The following is a 21558-nucleotide window of genomic DNA, read 5'->3' on the forward strand; positions in this document are numbered from 1 at the left end:
CTTCATTGCAATCGCAGAGCAGGGTACCTAAAACAAAATAAATTATAGCTACATTACTAAATGTTTACTTATTTAAACATGTATAGACATTTTCATAAAAATACAGCAAGGTAGTAAAGAGCTAATAATAATAATAATTTATTTATACTCCACCCATCTGGCTGAGTTTCCCCAGCCACTCTGGGTGGCTCCCAATCGAGTGTTAAAAACAATACAGAATTAAATATTAAAAACTTCCCCAAACAGGGCTGCCTTCAGATGTCTTTTAAAAATAGGATAGCTGCTTATTTCCTTGACATCTGATGGGAGGGCGTTCCACAGGGTGGGCGCCACTACCGAGAAAGCCCTCTGCCTGGTTCCCTGTAACCTCACTTCTCGCAATGAGGGAACTGCCAGAAGGCCCTTGGTGCTGCTGGATCTCAGTGTCCGGGCTGAATGATGGGGGTGGAGACACTCCTTCAGGTATACTGGACCGATGCTGTTTAGGCCTTTAAAGGTCAGCACCAACACTTTGAATTGTGCCTGGAAATGTACTGGGAGCATCAAGATTATCAAAAACTGCTTGGGAAAAGGAAGTTCATGTTTCAGAGGCCTGTCTGACTTCTGTTGTGTGCGCACAAGTTGACTCCCTGCTCCTCATCATTTGTTCAGCACTTGGAGGAGTTTGTCACAAGGAGCCATAGTTAATAGTTTACCATGAACACAGAAATTGCTCCCAGTTCACTCCTATCCTAGGGTGAAAAGGAACAGTGAACTGTGATTCCTGGCTTAGCATTAGGCTCACGCTGGGATCATGGTTCCTTTTCCTCAAATCAAAATTTGTAAGCCATTTATTTTGCTAAAAAAAAACACCCCAAAAATATTACTGTGATCTTTCATTTGTTCTTTGATTCCTGATCTCTATGTTTACAGTTTCCCTTTGTGAGATTGCCTTTGGGCTTGTGACCCTTATAAGGGCTTTAATGGGAATAATGAAGGGGAAGGAGCAAAAGTTACTTGGAGGCTGAGGAAGCCATGAAGGTTTTCTTTACTAAAATCCTCTCAGTGTACTGAGTTCTATCAGATTTTAGTATGTGTAGTGTTTATTATTATGCATAATTTTAATTGCATAATTTTAAATGCAGAGAGAGCAAGGTTTGTATAAATATTATGAATTACGTAATCTGTACTTCCACTCAGCATTGCCACAAGGTTCCTGATGCTATTCCGCCAAGAATTTTCTGAAGGCAAAACATAGTTGGCAATCCTCAAACTTTTCTCTGCCCAGAGTCAAAAACTCCAATGCCTTGTAATACCTTGGCTAATGATTTGTTGTGGTATAAACAATGGTAGGTATGCTGCTAGTCTGTATTGTCAGATGCATGAAAGACACAATCAAATGAAGTGGGCTGTAGTCCATACTGTGAAGGCCTTTGGGTATGTTTAGCACCACAATACTGTTGTGTTACCTTTTCTGCAGCAGACTGACATGGCTTGCGGAAGGCACTGGAATTAAGTTTGTGAAGTGACAGACATCCACATAAACAGCAGGATTAATCCATGAAAGCTGATCCCATAATTAATCTCTGGTGCATTTACTTGATGTACTAGGCCAGGGGTCAGCAAACTTTATCAGCAGGGGGGCCAGTCCACTGTCCCTCAGACCTTATGGGGGGGGGGCGGACTATATTTTGAAAAAATAATAACGAATGAATTCCTATGCCCCAGAAATAACCCAGAGATGCATTTTAAATAAAAGCACACATTCTTCTCATGTAAAAACACCAGGCACGCCCCAGAAATAACCCAGAGATGCATTTTAAATAAAAGCACACATTCTTCTCATGTAAAAACACCAGGCACGCCCCAGAAATAACCCAGAGATGCATTTTAAATAAAAGGACACATTCTACTCATGTAAAAGCACGCTGATTCTCGGACTATCCGCGGGCCAGACTGAGAAGCCGATTGGGCTGGATCCGGGCCTTAGTTTGCCTACCCGTGTTCTAGGCCAGGGGTCAGCAAACTTACCGCGCCTCAGGCCAGTGTCTCCAGCGCCAATTGTGCGGAGGGCAGGGGAGCGCCCCCCCATACGCATGCGCACACGCTATTTCCGGCGCACTTCCGGGTCGGAGGAGCACCGGAAATAGCTTGTGCGCATGTGCATGGGCATCCTCCAACCTGGAAGTGCACCGGAAATAACGCTTGCACATGCGCACAAGCTATTTCCGGTGCTCCTCCGACCCGGAAGTGGGCAGCTGCGCAGTGTAGCGCTGGTAAGAGCTGGTGGGCGGTGGTGGTTGCCACGGGCCGGATAAACAAGTCCCTCAGGCCTTATCCGGCCTGCGGGCCTTAGTTTGGGGACCCCTGTTCTAGGCCCTTCAATACAAAGCTGTCTTTATGTTCTAATAAAGTCATTCATTGGGATAAGTGATGGGGACGCTTCAGCATTTCTAGTGACTGTCCTGGCCTCACTAGGATGTCTGGCATCAGTTTGAGATCCAGTGCTCTAGAGCAGCAAGAGTTTGCAGAAAGATTTTTTCCCTTAAAGCTACTGTAAAATCTTGTTGCCATGGCTGAGGAGATCTGAAATTTGATTTGTTGTATTAAGCTTGATGATTACATCAGGTCTCGGCCTATTATAATTAGATGTTTACTGAGAATCCAATTCAGCAGATGGGCTTTGTCCTTTTTAACGGAATTTCTCTTTGTCCGTTTAATGCTAACGTGGTCGTATCTTCTCTCCCATCCCAGTGGCATTTCCCATTCCGTAATTTCAGATATGCAAATCATAGAACAAGAAACACCTATAATTGCAAAACCAAGGAAAAAATACAATAATAACAATGATGACGCTGACTCATATTTCTCTTCCCCTAGTTCAAGGTAAGACTTTCTCTTTTTCTTTGGGGATGGGATGGTAGAAATGTCACTTGGTTGGATTAAGATTAAAACATTTAGGCAGTTGCAAAATGTTTTGTATTTCCAGTTCCAACTCTTGAAAGCAGCTTCAGCAGATGCAATGTACTAATAATTTAGAAAATCATAAGAGTGAATGAGGGTCATGAACTGAATTGTAGATGGGGATATGAGGGAAGATTGATGAAACACCTTGTTTTCATGATGACTTTCATATAGTTTTGGAGGATTTGAAACCCTGTTTATCTATTAGATATTCATATCCATAAATACCTTCCTTCCTTATTTATTTATTAACATTTCTGCAGGTGTTGGTTGTGTTCACATGATCAAATTCTGGTTTTAATAAGCCAAGGTGTTCATGAGCCCGTTGTACTTAAATGCAGCATCCTGTTCAAGAATAGGGAGAGAAAACAGGAAGCAGCAGTTGAACTATGGTTTAAACAAGGCTTCCTCAACCTCAGCCCTCCAGATTTTTTGAGACTACAACTCCCATCATCCCTGACCACTGACCCTGCTAGCTAGGGATCATGGGAGTTGTAGGCCAAAAACATCTGGAGGGCCAAGGTTGAGGAAGCCTGGTTTAAACTTAGCTTCTGAATCCTGGCTAATTTGGTATACAGTGGTACCTTGGGTTAAGAACTTAATTCGTTCTGGAGGTCCGTTCTTAACCTGAAACTGTTCTTAACCTGAAGCACCACTTTAGCTAATGGGGCCTCCTGCTGCCGCCGCGCCGCCAGAGCACAATTTCTGTTCTTATCCTGAAGCAAAGTTCTTAACCTGAAGCGTTATTTCTGGGTTAGTGGAGTCTGTAACCTCAGGTACCACTGTACATTAATCTGGCATTCACATTATTTATTTATGGAACTCCTAAACCACCCATCAAAATATATCCTAAGGTGGCTTGCAAACATTAACAAAATTATAAAACCTACAACAAACCAAGTAACGTTTCTGAAAACTACCACCCACAGTAAAACTATGAAACAGCTGTTCACACAAGCCCTAGGACTTTGGACAGTCCAGTTAAATTTTACCAAAGGCCTGGATAAGTCAATGTGCCTTAACTTGGCTACAGAAACCTAAATGTAGCCACCATACTCGCCTCCTTGCGGGCAGAATTCCTTTGTCAGGCATGGCTACAGAAAATGCCCTATCCTGGGGGGCAACAAGAAGGGCCTCCCAGGGCCCAGGTTGGCTGGTAATGTGAAGCTATGGCTAAACACCTGCAGGAAAGGAGGAGCCAAGAAGAAGCAAGGCGGCAGCTATGAGAAGGCCTGATGCTCATTCCTATCCTGATTTATTATAGAAAATTCTTTCCAGTAGCACCTTAGAGACCAACTGAGTTTGTTCTTGGTATGAGCTTTCGTGTGCATGCACACGAAAGCTCATACCAAGAACAAACTCAGTTGGTCTCGCTACTGGAAAGAATTTTCTATTTTGTTTCGACTATGGCAGACCAACACGGCTACCCACCTGTAACTGATTTATTATGGCATTAATTGGTCATGTAAACAGGCTAGTGGCTTGAATCAAGATGACTGCTGGTAGTTCCACTTTCCCACACTTCACAGCCCCTTATGTTTCCTGAAGATCAGGTGCTGGAAAAGCACATAATGCCTTCTAACTAACAAAATGTATTGCCATTGGATTGGAACTAGAGGAGAGCATCACCTTCCCAAGGGCGCTTTTCAGCTAAAGGGCGCTTTTCAGCTCTTGCTACCCGCGAAGGCCAATGGGACCCTCCAGAGCAGCAGACCATTAACATTCTCTTTTACCACGCAGGTACTTTGATTCCTCCGAACTGAGAAGTAGCACTTTCTCTAACTGGGACGACAACTCTGATTCCTTCTGGAAGAAAGAGAGCAGCAACAGAGACTTAGATACGATTCTGTCTTCGAAAACTCCAAGCTACTTAGATAGGTACCTAAAGAAAACCTTCATGTGAATAAACCACGATCTGATAATAATCTTACTAATTTTCAATTACAATCCAATAATAGCCTCGTTATAACAATACCAAATTATAATACAATTACTAATACCAATCATTCAAATACCGAATTATATAATTTAGGTGCACCCCCCCCTTCCACATGCCGGATTTGATGAACCTTATCAGTTCCTTGGCAAGTTCACATATATTCCTTTCATCCCTTCATTCAGCTGAAGATAAATGAGCAATTATACTTGCAGTTAAATTAAATTCCAAGTCCTTTTAGTATTATTCAGGTCAGTCCGTAGATAATAAAGTCCAAATTAAGCCCAAATTAACAGGAGAACCTCTGCGTAGGAGGGTTACCAGCAGGCGAAGTGCTTTTGTACTCAGCGCCTCCCTGCCTCCAGCATCCCATGCCACAGCGAGAGCCAGGCATGAACTGTGAGTGAAGCCTGTTCCTCCCTGTCCCTGGGGGGAACTTGCAAGCAGGGGCGTCGCAGGGGGGGCGGGGGGCCCCGGGCAGCGCCCCTGCTGGGGGTGACACATCGGGGGCAGCCCCGCCCACTGGGCTTTTTTTTTAACTTTTTTATTTTTTTAAAATTCTTTTTAGGCTATTTTCGGCACTGCCGGGGTGGAGCCGCAGGGGCCGCCAGCGAGTCGGGGTGTCACCCACCTCGCTGGCCGCCCCTGCGGCTCTGCCCCGGCAGCGCCGAAAATAGCCCCCGCCTTCCAGCGGCTTTTCGCGCCACTGGCTGGCTTGCGGAGCCGGGGCAAGGAGAGGGGCGGGCCAGTGAAGAGGGGTGACACCCCTCTTCGCTGACCCGCCCCTCTCCCTGCCCCACTTGCGCTCCCCCAAGGGGGCCCAGGCGGGGGCTTTGGGAGCCTCTGTGGGCTGCAAAGAGTCCCGAAGCCGCTGCCGTAGCGCAAAGGGGTGCCAGGCTGCGGCTTTGGGACTCTTTGCAGCCCGCTGAGGCTCCCAAAGCCCCCGCCCGGCATCCCCCGCGGGTGGGGCATCGCCGTGTGTGTGTGCGTCATGACGCACGCACGTGCCGTGATGCCCCCGCCCCCAGGGGTGCCTCCTGGCTTCCCGCCCCGGGCAGCCAAGGGGCTAGGAATGCCCCTGCTTGCAAGGATAATTGCCCTCGATCATCTTTGTTTTTCCTTCGCCAACAATCTCCCGCTGTCGTGGGTGCTGCCTCCATTAAGGCAGACTGGAACCAGAAGCCTCAACTAGGGATGATCAGATCAGTTTGCTTCCAGCCTCTGTCCATTTGGCAGGTGTTTAGATGTCTGTTCCATCCTGTTTTTTGCAACGGTCTGCTCATTTTCAAAAAATGGATATGAAAAAGTCATATTTAAATTCATATTTTAAAAATACAGTTATATTTTTCTCTCAGCATATGCTTTTCTAATTTATTCTAAAACTTGAGTTTTTAAAAATGCATTTTACATCTGGGAAAGCTCAGTCGGTAAAGCATGAGACTCTTAATCTCAGGGTTGTGGGTTCCAGCTCCACGCTGGGCAGAGAGATTCTTGCCTTGCAGGGGGTTGGACTAAATGACCCTCATGGGCCCTTCCATTATTCTACATTTTCCAGACAAGAATTACATGTAAAATTTGGAGAAATTCTAAATATGAAGGATAATTATGTTCTGGCCCATGTATTAATCTATGAGTTGTGAATTAGGTCAGTTTATTTAAAAATGCAAACCAAATGAAATTCTCCTGCCATTTAACCACAGAGGCAAAACAGGTAGTCTAAGCCTGCCCACTTGTATCTAAGATATTCAGGTGGGAAGCTCTGAGTAGGCAAATACTGAATATTGAGTACAGTCATCTGCTTGTGGCTATGTTAAAACCTTTCTGTGCACAGGCTGCATTAATATATAATATAGCAATATTACTGATTAGCATTTGCTACTCCTTTTTTCTTTGGTCTCTACATTTTATGAGCTCGTGAGAAATTCATTGACAAAGCAGCTAAATAGGTGGAAACCTCTAAAAGTATTCTCATAAAGAAATGGCCAGCAAAATTGTATATAAAATCCAGAACAGGTGGGGATTTAAAAAAAAATAAAAACAACCATCATATCCTAGGTTTTAAAAGGTAGATTGTTAAATATTAAAGCAAGGATTCTTGCTTTATACTCTAGGGATCGTGGGCTTTGCTGTGGTTTCTGTATGTGAAGAGAGGTTTTCCAAATCTATCAGTCTGTCTTAATGGTGGTTAAAGTTGCAGTTAAGCAGTGCATTTTCAATCCTCTCCGTTTATTGATATCAATATATAATGGAAGAAAGAGGAACATCAGGGAAGTGTGATCCTTAAATTTTTGGTGTTTGTTGATAAAAGTGATACACAAGGAACCTAGCAGACTTCTTGTGAAAACAGTTTTTTTTTTTTACTAATGTTTGTGTACATAAAATGATTGGGCTGCTAACATAGCTGGGATAATTTATGTCTTTTATGTGCATCCTGTTCCAACTGGAATATTCATTTGTATGTGTGTGTGTGTGTGTGTGTGTGTGTGTAAGTAATCTAACCAGTTGAAATAAACTAGTTTTTTTGTACAGTTTTTAAAATGAAGTTTTTATTTATTTTCAAATTATGTTACAGAAAAAACTGTTCCAACAGTAAACAACAAACAAATTTGTGTCATGCTGGATAATAAAGTTTCATTTGATTACTCTAAAAAGTCTTGCCATATTTTTTTAATGGGTATTGGGTAGTTCATGCATTCAATAAATATTTGCCACGTATTATAAAATGAAAGTGGATGGTGCTTGCCCCTAGGTGCTCTCACCTGACATGTCAGTTTCTCAGCCAGTGCTGTTGACTACACTCTGGCATGCCAAGAAGCGATGCTAAAACCAGACCCACTTCTCCAGCATCAGAATGTACAGTTTCTGGAATTGCCACCATTGCCATACCAAAATTCTACAGCAAAATGATATTGCATACTTCTGCTTGACTTCATTATTGCTATTTATGTATTAAGCTTTTCAAATAACTTTCAGCAATAGGTTTCTGAAAGTTCTGCTTCATCTTACTCTGGTTATAAACTTTCTACTTTATTTACCAGTGTACCTGGATGTGTTTATATGTATATATGTGTTTTTAGATCCCCCCAATGCCACAGTTGTTAAAATTACTGCTCTAATGAAATAGCTAAAACTACAAATAAGTATAAATCTATTAACACCATCAAGTTGATAAGCAATATATTAAGGGTTCTTTTAGAAAGTTAATGCTACTTGCTGGATCCTCTCAGATATAACCATGTGGAACAATGTTCTTTTAGGCCTTCGTCTCGTCGTAAAGCCGAGTTTGAACCTCCTGCAAGCACAGATGAGGCCCAGAAGAAATTTGGCAACGTAAAAGCTATTTCATCAGATATGTACTTTGGGAAGCAAGACCATGCTGACGTAAGTGCAAATTAAATTGCACTAATTGCAAAACCTTTGTGCAATTAATAGCCAGTTTGTGGGGTGTGGCGTTTGCGCAGAGCCCCCGGTCGTTCCACGGACTATTTACCCTGCACCACCACAGCTTATCTCTTCCACTGCCACCAACCAGGTTTCCTCGGTAATATATTCAGACTCAGTCAGGTATTAATGTATTAACAAAGATTCCAGTTTATTGTGAACACAAACAATTTTAAATACTTTGAAACAATGTAATCTGATTCACTCTCTCTGGCTCCCCTCTTTCTCTAACTTACTCTTGACTCCTACGCCTTCCCACCCACAAGAAACCAACCAAACTCACTGCCAAAACTCCTGTGTTGAGCCTTAAACACAGTTAAGCTTCGCCCCTGGGCTTTCTTATTGGTCAGCCTATTAACCCTTTCTCTCTCTCTCTCTCCCCCAGTATGACATCTCCATAATGAGTGGGCAAACACCACATGGGGTATTTCAGGGGTCTTTGGAAACATCACATTGCTAGAAGCAAATTTTTCTTGTGGAAATAGTTGTGATTTGAGAGAAATCAGCGATGATGTTCTCCTCCCTCAATATTTTTTTTGAAACTTTCAAACCAGTTTAGAAAAGTGCATCTATTTGGATGTCAACTCGATAGCATATGAGCTATTTTTCTTCTCGTAAACTATACTTTGAGTGGCTTTGCATATTTGGAGGGGGGGAAATCAATGATCTGGAGAAAAAGGATCCATTTCTTTACAATTCATGATACCATGAAACTTGTTTTGCGATGTGATGTTTAATACTTGCAACTAGGAAGTGAATTAAGAACTGGGGTTAATAAAATACTGGCTTTACCAGGATATTCAGCTTCATAGCAACAGCTGAAATAATCTCACCTAGATGTGAAGCATGTGTAAGTTTATTATCATTGTTGAAATCTTCTTAACTCTGTCGTAGTATGAAGCTAGAGTTCGGTTAGAGAGACTTTCAGGAAACTCTGCTATAAGTTCAGCCGATTTGTTTGAAGAACAGAAGAAACAACCATCAGGTAGGAAAGAAAAACGATGAAAATTTTTGCTGTTTTGAATTGTGTACAGTGTCCTGTTGATCAGCATACTGTCAGTGTTGTTTTAGTTATAGAACTTGCTGCTTAGCCTCATACACCCTGGAAAATAAGTCCTTGGTCGAATATACTTCAAGAGCAATCTTAATATTGGCCTGTTTATATATTTTGAGACCTGTTTTTTGCTCCTGTCCAGGTGGCACCCTGAGCAGGTGCCCCTGCTTTCTCACCTAACAGTAGCCCCTGCTACTGATACGGCACCTGTTTCTTGAAGTCGATATAGTTCACTACTGTCTAAACAAATGGGTTGTGTTGAATACATGAAATTAAAACCAGCAAGTTCTTGGGTGGGGTTTAATGCTATGGAGGCCTTCCTTTAATGCTATGGAGGCCTTCCTTTTTAACTCAGAATGCCCTGCCTGTAATTCTGCATCCAGTTTCCATGTATTGGGGAGATCCTAGCTGTACTGTGCATTAGATCTGCTTGCATGGTCAGTCAAAGCATTGCCTTGGTACCGGTTGCTGGGAATTGAGGAGAGGGCTGTTACACTTAGGTCCTACTTGGGGACTCCCCAGGGATATCTTGTTGTCCACTGTGGGATTGGAACAGCGGACCTTGTTTTAATCCCGCAGGGCTCTTACAGGCTGAATTTGGGGCTGTGTTAATTGTAAATACCGAAATTGATCAAGCTAGCCTCAAAAGATAATTGTGTCTGTTTACTGCTTGCCTTATGCTGTCTGGAAATAATATATAATTTGTTTTTGTATATGCTGAAGTTACTAGGCTTTTGTCTAAAAGGTAATCATTTCATTTGAAACAAGCCAATTTCAACCCCTGGGTGATGAACGTCACTTGTTCCAACAACCATAGTCACAATTAACCACACTTCTGGGTTCAGGTGCAATTCTAAACTGCCGTTAATAAAAAAAATGGAAGTGAAAGCTGCCAATCTCCTCACAGCTACACTGGAAGAAGTGAGGGGAGAGTAGGAGCACTTGAGTGTAAGATTTACCTAGGATCATACCCATTAAATATTGATTTTTATTGTATCATCATGTCCAGATGCAACCAGTGACTTTAGTAACCAGTGATCATTTTGGGGTTGAATTTTAGAACCTCATGTTACTATGGGCTGGAGCCTGATTCCCCCCTCCCCCCAGATCTATATTTCCCCCCTCCACTCCAGTGCTCTCTGTTTCTCATAGATCCAGTTACAGGTGGGTAGCCGTGTTGGTCTGCCATAGTCGAAACAAAATAAAAAATTCTTTCCAGTAGCACCTTAGAGACCAACTGAGTTTGTTCTTGGTATGAGCTTTCGTGTGCAAGATACCACTTCTTCAGATACCACTTCAGGTATCTGAAGAAGTGTGCATGCTACTGGAAAGAATTTTTTATTTTGTTTCTCATAGAGTTTGCATTTTCTGTATTGAAAGGTATTCCTATCAAAGCACGCCAAAAAAGATATTGAAAAGTTAATATTCAATGAAAACTTTCTATCAAATTATCACCGCAGTGGCTCTTACAGCTAAAGGACTTTGTTGTGCCTTTCAAAAAAGGGTCTTCTTCAGATTTACAGCTAAAAAGCTACAAGCAAGACCTTTGTATGCACTGTGTTCTGGTCCACAGTCCTATATAAATCCTTTTAGATGCCAATGATTGTCATGAAACTTGATTATAGTAGGTTGATAGGGTCTAATCCTCTTTGTGCATATCTGCAGCAGGAAGCTTGCAACTGGATAATCTAAAGTGCATGCTATTTAATACTGGAGAGCCATTAGAGACTGGTGACACGCACTACGTGCTGAAACTGAGCGAGGAGGCTAACTGCTGTCTTGTAGCAGTTCACTACAAGAGAGAATGAATAATTTTAAAAACACAATATAATGAAACCTAGACAACTTTACAAACAATGATTGATCCACAGTGTTTTACAATTAACAGAATTTTCAATTGCATATGTTCCTTAGGAAATTTTCCAATACTTGATCACGTCTGGTTTATATATTTGAAAACACTGACATCTTTAATGTTATGAAAGTGTACCAGATTTTCCTACACAATTTATCAAGTGGAGGCAACTCTGATATTTTCTGCTATTTAGGTATCAGCATTTGAGTTTATGCCTAAAGATTTATTCATTATTCAACTTCGTAGAATGCAACTAATCTACTGGGCACATCTGCCTTGTTGAGTCACACAGGAAGAGGCCCACCAACAGCCTCCACAGCATTCTCTCCAAGTATGAGAGGGATCTCTAGAGAGCAGATGAGGTGCTTTATCTCTAGATAAGGAGATAAAGTTCTTCTACTTTTAGGGGTCTTTTGAAGTCCACTTCAGAGATCCTCTCAAAAGAGCAGGCAGAAGAATACCGTATTTTTCGCTCCATAAGACGCACCTGAACATAAGACGCACCTAGTCTGGAAAGGGGGAAAGCCCTGTTTTTTTTAGGATCAGCTGAAAGTGGTGCAGCTTTTTTTTGCAAAGGGGAAAGCCCTGTTTTTTTGAGGATCAGCTCAAAGTGGTGCAGCTTCTTTTTCAAAGAGGAAAAGCCCCGTTTTTATGGGGTCCAACTCACAGTTCTGCAGCTTCTAGTCCTACAGCCATTTCTACAGTTTCCAGACAGATAATCCTTCAGCCAGTCACATGTCGCTGGGGAAACAAACAGCCTCCCTCTGCATTCAACATTGGAGGCCTGGGCAAGGGGGCGGGGCTGGAAAGGGAGCCTTATCTCTCTCCTGATCACTTGCTGAACAGCTGTTCAACGGCTTCCTTTCAAACCCCCTTCTCTCTTTGTAAAAAAAAAAAAAGAGCACGATCTGCTTTGGGCCCCTAGATAATTCGGCTCCAGGGACCATGCATTTGCTCCATAAGATGCACAGACATTTCCACTTACTTTTTAGGAGGGAAAAAGTGCGTCTTGTGGAGCAAAAAATACAGTAATTTATCTTCTAGCGTAGCTCTAAGCACTGCAGTGCTAAGATTGGAGCTAAAGCTTCTGCCTGCAAGCAGAAGGCAGGATTTTCACCCATCTAATAGCTGTAATGGGACACGTGTGGCACTCTGGGTAAAACCACAGAGCCTAGGGCTTGCTGATCAGAAGGTCGGCGGTTCAAATCCCCACGACGGGGTGAGCTCCCATTGCCCAGTCCCATCTCCTGCCCACCTAGCAGTTCGAAAGCACGTCAAAGTGCAAGTAGATAAATAGGTACCGCTCCGGTGGGAAGGTAAACGGCATTTCCATGCGCTGCTCTGGTTTGCCAGAAGCAGCTTTGTCATGCTGGCCACATGACCCGGAAGCTGTACGCCGGCTCCCTCGGCCAATAAAGCGAGATGAGCGTCGCAACCCCAGAGTCGGACACGACTGGACCTAATGGTCAGGGGTCCCTTTACCTTTTAATAGCTGGAATGGGGATGGCTAGAAGTATTGATCATGTGTGTGAGAGTGTGCCTGCTATGTGCCTCTGTGTATGCACACATATCCTTTGGCCACACTTACTGCTGGCATGTGGCCATGTGACAATCAATGTGACTGAGAAAGGCTACCTCCCCTTGCCTTCAATTCCCCCTCTTCATTTTGATGCTGGAATATGGGTGTGTGGGGTGTTAGAGGAGGGATAGTACCTCTGGTTGGGGTCATGTTGTGCTCCTTCTGCAGTAGCTTGTCCACCTTTGGTCCCCACCCTGCACTCAGCTCTCTCCTGTGGCTCCTAGAAGCTGTCAGCAGCAGGCAACAGCAGCCACAACCCAGGAAACGGTTTCGATTGGCCAGCTAAAGCAGCTGATGGGTCTCAAAGCCCCAGTGAGTTAGGGACTTCCTCTGCTTGTGAAGACAGATGGAGTGGACGAGACCAACAGTGGGTCCAGCTGTCAAGAAGGCGGTTTTTGTATGTGCTGTATAGGGAAGTGAGAGGCAAGGTAGTTCCTCTAGAAGGAAAACTCTGGTCCTAAACTGCTGCTTTACAGAGCATCTTCGAATGGAGAAAAAATGGCTAAGGAGTAAATTTTTCCCAGCAACTCCTGCAGCCAAGCTTGTACCACACTGTATCACTCTGCTTTCCTTTGGACCACATCAGCCAGGCCAAGGGTGCGGTCTTGTTGGACCTCCAAACACCCTGCTCAGACTTGGGCCCCTGGGAGGTCACTTCAGTGCTGCCAATGCAGCCACTTAAATTCACATGTGGAGGGGTGCCTCCATGGTCTCTTGAGACAGATGGATGCAAGAAATAAAATAAAAAATCCTCTGCTCTTTCCCCCAGTCTCACTGGAATTTATTTTCTTATAAATCAAAGAAGGGGCCTTCCTGCTAAATTATTTTTATGTGCAATGTTCAGGTTCAGAGTTGTACTTTCTCCTAATTAACTTTTTAAAATAATACCTTTTTTTCTGAAAATGAAGCTCAGGAATTCCCGCAAAATATTAACATTGCAGTGCAAAACCAGCTTTTTACCATCTAATGGTAAAACTACAGAAGTCATTGACAGTAAACCCAAACTACTGTTTGGTATTTTGGTACATTAAAGATAGATGAGTTCACCAACTTACTTACACATTTTTGCTGAGCGTCCTTTTTAGGTTATCGAGCATTCCAAAATTGTTTAAGGAGAAGGGGTAACAGACAAGCTTAGAACAATGTTTCTGGTTTTGAGTCCTGTTTAGATTGTAAATATTGGAAACACTTTGGGGCATGTTTTGCCACAGCCATAAACCTTCTTTCTAACCAAATAATTACGCACCCTAGTCTTTTGGTTCCATAGTTTTTAGATAGTTGTTTTAATCACATTGAAATTACTTGTCTAATGAAATTAACTGCGGAGACCCGAACTCACCTTTTTTTCCTGCATAACCACAACATTTATTTTTCTCTCTATTCTTAGGAAGTTACAATATTTCACATGTCTTGCCCACTGCTCCTGACATGGCTCAGTTTAAACAAGGGGTGAAATCTGTGGCTGGAAGACTTTCTGTCCTGGCAAATGGAGTCATGACTTCTATACAGGTTAGTAAACTTACACAAAAGGGACATTGTCAAATTTGAAATACAGGTTTTATATAGTTTTCTGTCAGTAGCAGACATACCTGTATGTGAGACGTCGGAGGATGCTACTTGTGTAAACTCTGATGGTTTAATTCTGTCACTTCCATAAAAAGGCTGGATCCCTTTAGGTAAAACAATTGTGTTGATCTCTTCATGGAACATACAGTTGGCCATATTTCAAATGTTTTCACAATGGAGCCAGTGGGGGGGGGGGTAAATTTTAGTCTGTTTATTTTTGTAGTTGTATGTTTTATGTCTATATTTTCTTAGGAATATTTTATTTACATCTATTAGAGTTTTGATTAAGCTGTATATAAGTCTGTCGTGGCGAAGGGGCTTGAATAACTCAAGGAAGCTATGAGCTATGCCATGCAGGGCCACCCAAGATGGACAGGTCATAGCGGAGAGTTTAGACTAAATGTGATCCACCTGGAGAAGGAACTGGCAAGCCACTCCTGTATCCCTGCCAAGAAAACTCCATGGACAAAGACAACAGGCATATAAAAGTTATGACGCTGGGCGAGAGGCAGTGGAGGATAGGGGTGCCTGGCGTGCTCTGGTCCATGGGGTTACGAAGAGTCGGACACGACTGAGCAACAACAAAAGTCTTGTTACATGAATAGAGTACAGCTGTTACACTACTGCATTTTTTTTACAAGGGGTGGGGAGTTTTGCACCTTGTTAATCATTGTGGGAGGAGGGGATTATTTGTTTGCAGCTGTTCTTAATTTTATTATGTATTTTGTGGTTTTTATATTGTATTTTTATATTGTGAGCTGCCCTGAGATCTACGGATGAAGGGTGGTAATACAAATTTAATTAATAAGTGGACAAAATAAATAAAAATAAAATATAGACGCAGACTTTAACAATTCATATCTATTAAGGTCCAGAAGATCTCTGACAGTATGAATGTAAGTTGACCCCATAAATGCACAGAGTTCCATGTCCACGGCGAGATTTTTCTACAGCAAGCAATTGGGAAATCCCATTCTTTTCCTTCTCAAGCTTGCTTCTCTAGCTTATCACCACTATCAGGAGCTAATGTACTGGAAAACTACGTCAACCAGCAGTTCTTAAAAAACAAGCTGAATCTTAATTTTCAAAATCCATTATATGGGCCATTTGTTAAACACTAAATTACAAAATAAATGTGTAGAGATTTCCATTTGCGATGTTTCAGATTATAGTAGTGCATGCAACTTGTATTTTTGCTTCCTTGTAAGAGAGAGCACCTGTTCATTTCTTTTCATTGCCTTCTCTTTTAGGATCGTTATGGTTCTTAACCATTTGTTTTCAACTGAACTTGGATACGCAGAAGAATAGCTTTTTAAAAGCAAGCAAACAAACACCACATCTGCCAGTGATAATAGTGCAAATCTTAAATGAAGGCTGTAGACTATTTTGTTTTAATTGATTTCACACCTGTATGTTTTTACCATGTGTCCTCTCTGGTTCCTAGCCACCTTTCATTTAACCTAGTGACTTGTTATTACTTCTGCTTTCATTCTGTTAGTGCTGTCTCTTCTGCTGTTTGTGGCTTTTTGGTGCTATGAATAGCTTCTCTGCCATCACCGCCAAGAATTTGGTTCTGAAGCCAGAAAAGAAAGGCAAAGCATTATGTTATGTCTTAACGCAGAATTTGTTATAGACGAGCAATGAGATTATTTTCATAATATATGCTTGTCACCTTAGCTCTTTTACTTGCCTCCTTCCACACGTGGCAATACTGGAGTGGCCATGAAACTGGTGCCCTTCCTATCCAGTCGGTGGGTAGAAAGTAGTATCTGGGCAGAGCGATTCCTCAGGCAATCGAAGGTGGGATTTTCCCTACCAAAATATTTAAGCTACTACATACATTCCAAAGTCTGAAGTAAGGGAGACCTAAGGGATTTTGGGCATTACCTTCCAGGGCTGCAAGGAGGAGTGGATTGATGTACATTCCTAAGGAATGTTTCTGATCTTGCGGCACTTGGAAATAAGAAGGGGGTGTTGTGTGCATCATCCAAACAGACCCATAGAAGAGGCCACAAATCAACACAGAGTTAAGAATGGGTTGAGTGCGTGTTGGATTGTATCTGGGGTGTCTTGATAGTTTAAAACTAGTACTGCTGAACGTCTCAAAATGGAAGTTAACTGAAAAGTTGAAAAGTGAAGTAGTATTTGAAGCATTATTTTTTCCATGTAAACAGGCTTGTCTAGAGCAGAGATTTTGTCGCTTGTTAGACTCATTTTCCCCAACCAGCATTGCCAACGGTAGGATTGGAGTTGTAGGCCAAAACATCTTACGGGCCATAGGTTCTGTATCCCAACCTGTCCTGTGTTAAAGGACCTCGCTTTTGTGTGTTGGCGGTCTATTTATTCATAACAGTTAAGTTTTCTTTTGAATTTCAATTTAGGCTCCTTAAGTGCTTTTAAACAATCAATATGATGTATAAAATTAAGACTAGAGTGTTTCTATCTGTACAAGTAAATATGTGCACACAAATAGATATATTATACAGAGAGAGAATCTACATATGAAACTTGCAGGGCCAAACAGTCTCGTCTCTGGCTGTTTAAATTTCTTAGTGATGTTAACTTCCGTAAGAATTTTAACACCATCTTGGGATTTAAGGACAAAATACTGAATATGTGCATAAATGTATAAAGAGTGGCTGTGTTTTAGACAGCCTGGAAGCATAATTCCTAAAAATAAACTGAATTGAAAACTTGGTGGCCTGAAAGATCACCAAAAACCTACATTGTATCAGTTCCGTATTCCCCCCCCCCCTTGAGCAGCTGCTCAATAAATTTAGACATAAATTGTAATCTTTCATGTGAAGCTTTGTTTTCTGTTGCCTGATTGAATTTCATGTTGTGTGGATTGTCATGAATTTTGATTCCTATCTGTCAGGAATGCAGAAAAGTGTGTGTGTGTGTGTGTGTGTGTGTGTGTGAGAGAGAGAGAGAGAGAGAGAGAGAGGGAGGGAGGGAGGGAGTCAAGCTTCTTCAGGGTTCAGCCTTTATGAAAACAGAAACACACCAGCAGATAGACGGCCTCTGAAAACAGAGGTGGCTAGTCCAGAAGGACCAGGAGACTTTTTGTTTAAAGCATAATGACAGAATATGGGATCAACAGGAAGCCATTGCCAACAGCTCAGCATGACACGAACCAGCAAGATACATTATTTACTTATAAACTGTCTTCTCCTAGGAGTTACTTGTCAAGAACCTCATGTTCCCTGCAGATTGTGATTAACTCATTTTTGTGTGTGTTTATTTTGACCCAAGCATTAGTTGTTGTGACTTGGATCCTAAGATACGTTTATGGAATTTCACAGAAGGGTTGCATCCAACACTCTGTGTACTGTGCTTGTGCAATGGAACTACTTCTTCCTTTCCTCTCACCAGGTGTCCCCAAAATCTGCTCTCTGGGTTCCCCCAACCCTTGAGCAAGGGAAAGAGGAGGAAGCTCCATCCAAGCAGCCAACGTTTCCTATTCTGACCTGCTTCCTTCTGGCACAGGGCAAAAAGCAAGCTGGTGGCCATTTTACTGGTTAAAGCTGGGGTGGAGAACCTGTGGCCATCCAGGTGTGTTTTTGGGGGGAGGGGGACTCCCATCAACCTCATCTAACATGGCCTGCCATCAGGAATACATGGAGGGCCACAGATTCCTCATTCCTGGCAAAAATGATCACAAGCAGAGATGATCACATTCACCCTGTGGAAATGGAGTATCTGTGGAAGGACCCATATCTCAAGGTACAATCGCTTGAAAGCCTGATTCAGCGGTCCTTTTTGAAGAGCTATGTGCCATTCAAATACTGGTGGCATAGTGCTCTTGAGTCCCTGGATATCCTTCCCCAGAGCATCATATACATTTAGGGAAGAAGATGAAGCCCTGCAGGGGCTGAGTGACAGTCCCTGAAAGATACTGTCTAGTGATAGTTTTGCAGGGAGGAGCGGTGTCACTTGAACATCATGCTCAAACTCCCAACCCACAGGAGGATCTCATCAACAACACATGTGCAAATTTCCCAACACTTAGGTCTCATAAGAAAACCAAGGCTGCTTCTGAAATTTAATGCTTGGGGAACTGAGAAGTGGAGTACAATATTGGGAGCATGTTGCGTAATTTATGGTGAACCAAAAAGGCAGGCGTTGGGAAATAATAGCAATGCGGTTGGTTGTTCTCAAAAGGCTCTCTAGAAATATACAGGATGTATGAGAAAGTTGGACATAGAAATAGGAAGCTGTGGGGGGATAGAGTACAACCCATACTTCCTTAAAAAACATTACAAATTTTGTGTTTTGGTTTGAGAGATTACCGTATTTTTCGCTTCATAAGAGACACTTTTTTCCTCCTAGAAAGTAAGGGGAAATACCTGCATCTTATGGGGCGAATGGTGGTCCCTGGAGCTGAATTGCCCAGGGGCCAAAAGAGGATCATGCTTTTTATTTTACAAAGAGAAAAGGGAGTGTTGAAAGGACCCCGCTCTGCAGCTGATCAGCAAGAGATCGGGAGAGAGATAAGAGTCCCGGCTCCCTTTCAGCCCTGCCCCCTTGCCTAGGCCTCCATTGTTGAATGTGCTGCAGAGGGAGGTTGTTTGTTTCTCCAGGGACATGTGACTGGCTGATTAGATTATCTGTCTGGAAACTGTAGAAGCGGCTCCCTTTCCTTTAGAAGCTGCAGAAATGTGAGTTGAACCCCATAAAAAGGGGGCTGCAAAACTTTTAGCTGATCCTCAATAAAACAGGGCTTTTAGAGGAGGAAACCCAGGAAAAAATCTTTCTGGGTTTCCTCCTCTAAAAATGAGATGCGCCCTATGGTCCGGTGCGCCCTATGGAGCGAAAAATACGGTAACTGCAGAACATTTCCTTGACCTCTGATAGGTCACCAGAGTAAAACAATAGCCAGAGAAGCAGATCAAACTGCTGCCAAAACCATCTCTTGAAGCAAACAAAACAAAAACAACCCTTTGGAGCTGTGTGCACTGTACAATCTGGCCAGTTCAAGATACTATAACGGTTCCTATTATACAAAACCTTTAGTTGGGTCTTTAAATGTTAAACCACTTTGTGAATCGGTCTGGGCTTAGAAGTAGGATATAAATATAAATGAATGAGAGAAAGGTGTGGGAATAGCTGCTCCACTTGAATCATCTGGCAACTGGATCGTTCTAATTTTTGTGGTAAATCAGAGGTAAGAGTCTGTGTCTGCAGGCGCGCAAACAGATCTGCATCTGCTCGGCATACATCCTGGAAACGTCTAGGAACAGTCTGTACCTTCTCAAGCAGAGAAACCTCATGCCTCCTGGGCATCCTTTTCTCTGGTTCCTTCTTACTGCTGCAATTACGGCTGCTAGGAACATCACAGCTTCTTTAAAATTCCCAAGGCAGTCTATTTTTTCTTCTTATTCTCTTTGCTGTTTCTCCTTTATTTAAAAACGTATAGCTTTGCAATCTTAGTCTTTTATAGATGCATGAGGCAGAAATTGTCTCTGTCACTAACTACTACAGTGGTACCCCGCAAGACGAATGCCTCGCACAACGAAAAACTTGCAAGACGAAAGGGTTTTGCGATTTTTTAGTTGACTCGCAAGACGAATTTCTCTATGGCCGTGCTTCGCAAGACGAGGCATTCGTCTTGCGCAGTACCACTGTAAGAAGAACCCTCCCCACTCGCCCTCCCAGCTCGCCGCTCACTAACCGCTCTCCCCGCTCGCACTCCCCACGCCTGGCTTCCTCCCGCTCACCCTCCCCACTCACCGCTCTCCCCGCAGGCGGCAGGAGGCTCCGGCTGGGCCCAGCCAGGCCCAATTCCTGCCTCGGCTTCGGCCCCGCTCTCCACACCCGGCTTCCTCCTGCCACCGCCGCCGCCGCTCACTACAGTAAGTAACCGCTCTCCCCGCTCGCTCTCCCGACACCCGGATTCCTTCCGCCACCGCCGCTCACTCACTGCTCTCCCCGCTGGCTCCGTGCAGGCGGCAGGAGGCTCCGGCTGGGCCCAGCCAGGCCCAATCCCCCCCTGCTGCTGCCGGCAACAGGCCCCGACTGGTTCCCCCCCCATAGGAACGTATTAATTAAATTTCAATGCATTCCTATGGGAAACCTTGCTTCGCAAGACGAAATTTCCGCAAGACGAAAAGACTTGCGGAACGAATTAATTTCGTCTTGAGAGACACCACTGTATTCAGTTTGGAGCTGGATTTAATACTAAGGACTAATACCAAGCTGGGCAGGATTTTCATAATAAAAAATGAAAAAAGTACTTACATTCTCATTCTTCTTGCTATCACTCTTTAGTAATTTCTCAAAAGGTTTTCGCGGTGCACTCCATGTCTCCTCAGAAGTAAATCCTACCGAGTTCAATGGGGTGCACGGTCAGATGAAGGGTATGACCTCGGGCCTCACTATGTCTGGAAATAAAAACCGCCATGGCGAAATTGAACACACCTGCCAAGTTTGCTTCAAGGAGGAACGGCTATGCCAGATACAGCTTTAGAAGAAGAAGAGGAGTTTGGACTTGATATCCCGCCTTGGCCCTCCAGATGTTTTTTTGACTACAACTCCCATCATCCCTAGCTAACAGGCCCAATGGTCAGGGATGATGGGAATAGTAGTCCCAAAACATCTGGAGGGACGAGTTTGCCTATGCCTGGACTACCCCAAGGTCACCCAGCAGCTGCATGTGGAGGAGCGGGGAAGCAAACCTGGTTCACCAGATTATGAGTCTGTAATGTCGTATAGGATGGTTGGACAGTGTTCTTGAAGCTACTAACATGAGTTTGGCCAAACTGCGAGAGGCAGTGAAGGATAGGCGTGCCTGGCGTACTCTGGTCCATGGGGTCACGAAGAGTCGGACACGACTGAACGACTGAACGACGACGAATGTCGTATAGAGGTATTCAGTGACTTCCATCGGTGAGGATTAATAACTGGAGGCGAGAATCAGGTACAACATCTCTTTATTCCGGGAACAGGGGAGAGTCAGCCACAGGAATGGAGAAAACGGGGGTTTATATAATAATAGTCGGCTAGTAGGGAGAAGATACATTTTGGCGGGAACCAATGGCATGGCTTCCCTCCCGCGGAAACCAATCCAGCAGAGGATCCAAAATCCTGCTCCCTGAACCAGCAAATGATTGCCATTCCCGCTGTAACTCATACATTCAAATAAGGTTTGTAATACAACACAATACTCTATATTAAAAAACATC

General features: G+C 43.3%; 1 protein-coding gene across 6 annotated transcripts in view; it reads left to right on the plus strand.

Moving 5' to 3' along the window:
* Positions 1 to 17077, plus strand: part of ARFGAP3 (ADP ribosylation factor GTPase activating protein 3) — a 35253-nt gene extending 18176 nt beyond the window's left edge. For all 6 annotated transcript variants that reach the window (XM_033148331.1, XM_033148333.1, XM_033148332.1 and 3 more), the window contains 6 exons: positions 2734 to 2865; positions 4684 to 4821; positions 8137 to 8260; positions 9215 to 9305; positions 14196 to 14317; positions 15625 to 17077. In XM_033148331.1, coding sequence (XP_033004222.1) covers positions 2734 to 2865; positions 4684 to 4821; positions 8137 to 8260; positions 9215 to 9305; positions 14196 to 14317; positions 15625 to 15642 — 625 coding nt within the window. In that variant the 3' untranslated portion in view covers positions 15643 to 17077. The remainder of the gene's footprint in view (positions 1 to 2733; positions 2866 to 4683; positions 4822 to 8136; positions 8261 to 9214; positions 9306 to 14195; positions 14318 to 15624) is intronic.
* The last annotated feature ends 4481 nt before the right edge of the window (positions 17078 to 21558 follow it).

The sequence above is a fragment of the Lacerta agilis genome, chromosome 5 (assembly GCF_009819535.1).
Source record: "Lacerta agilis isolate rLacAgi1 chromosome 5, rLacAgi1.pri, whole genome shotgun sequence".
Lineage (NCBI taxonomy): Eukaryota > Metazoa > Chordata > Lepidosauria > Squamata > Lacertidae > Lacerta > Lacerta agilis.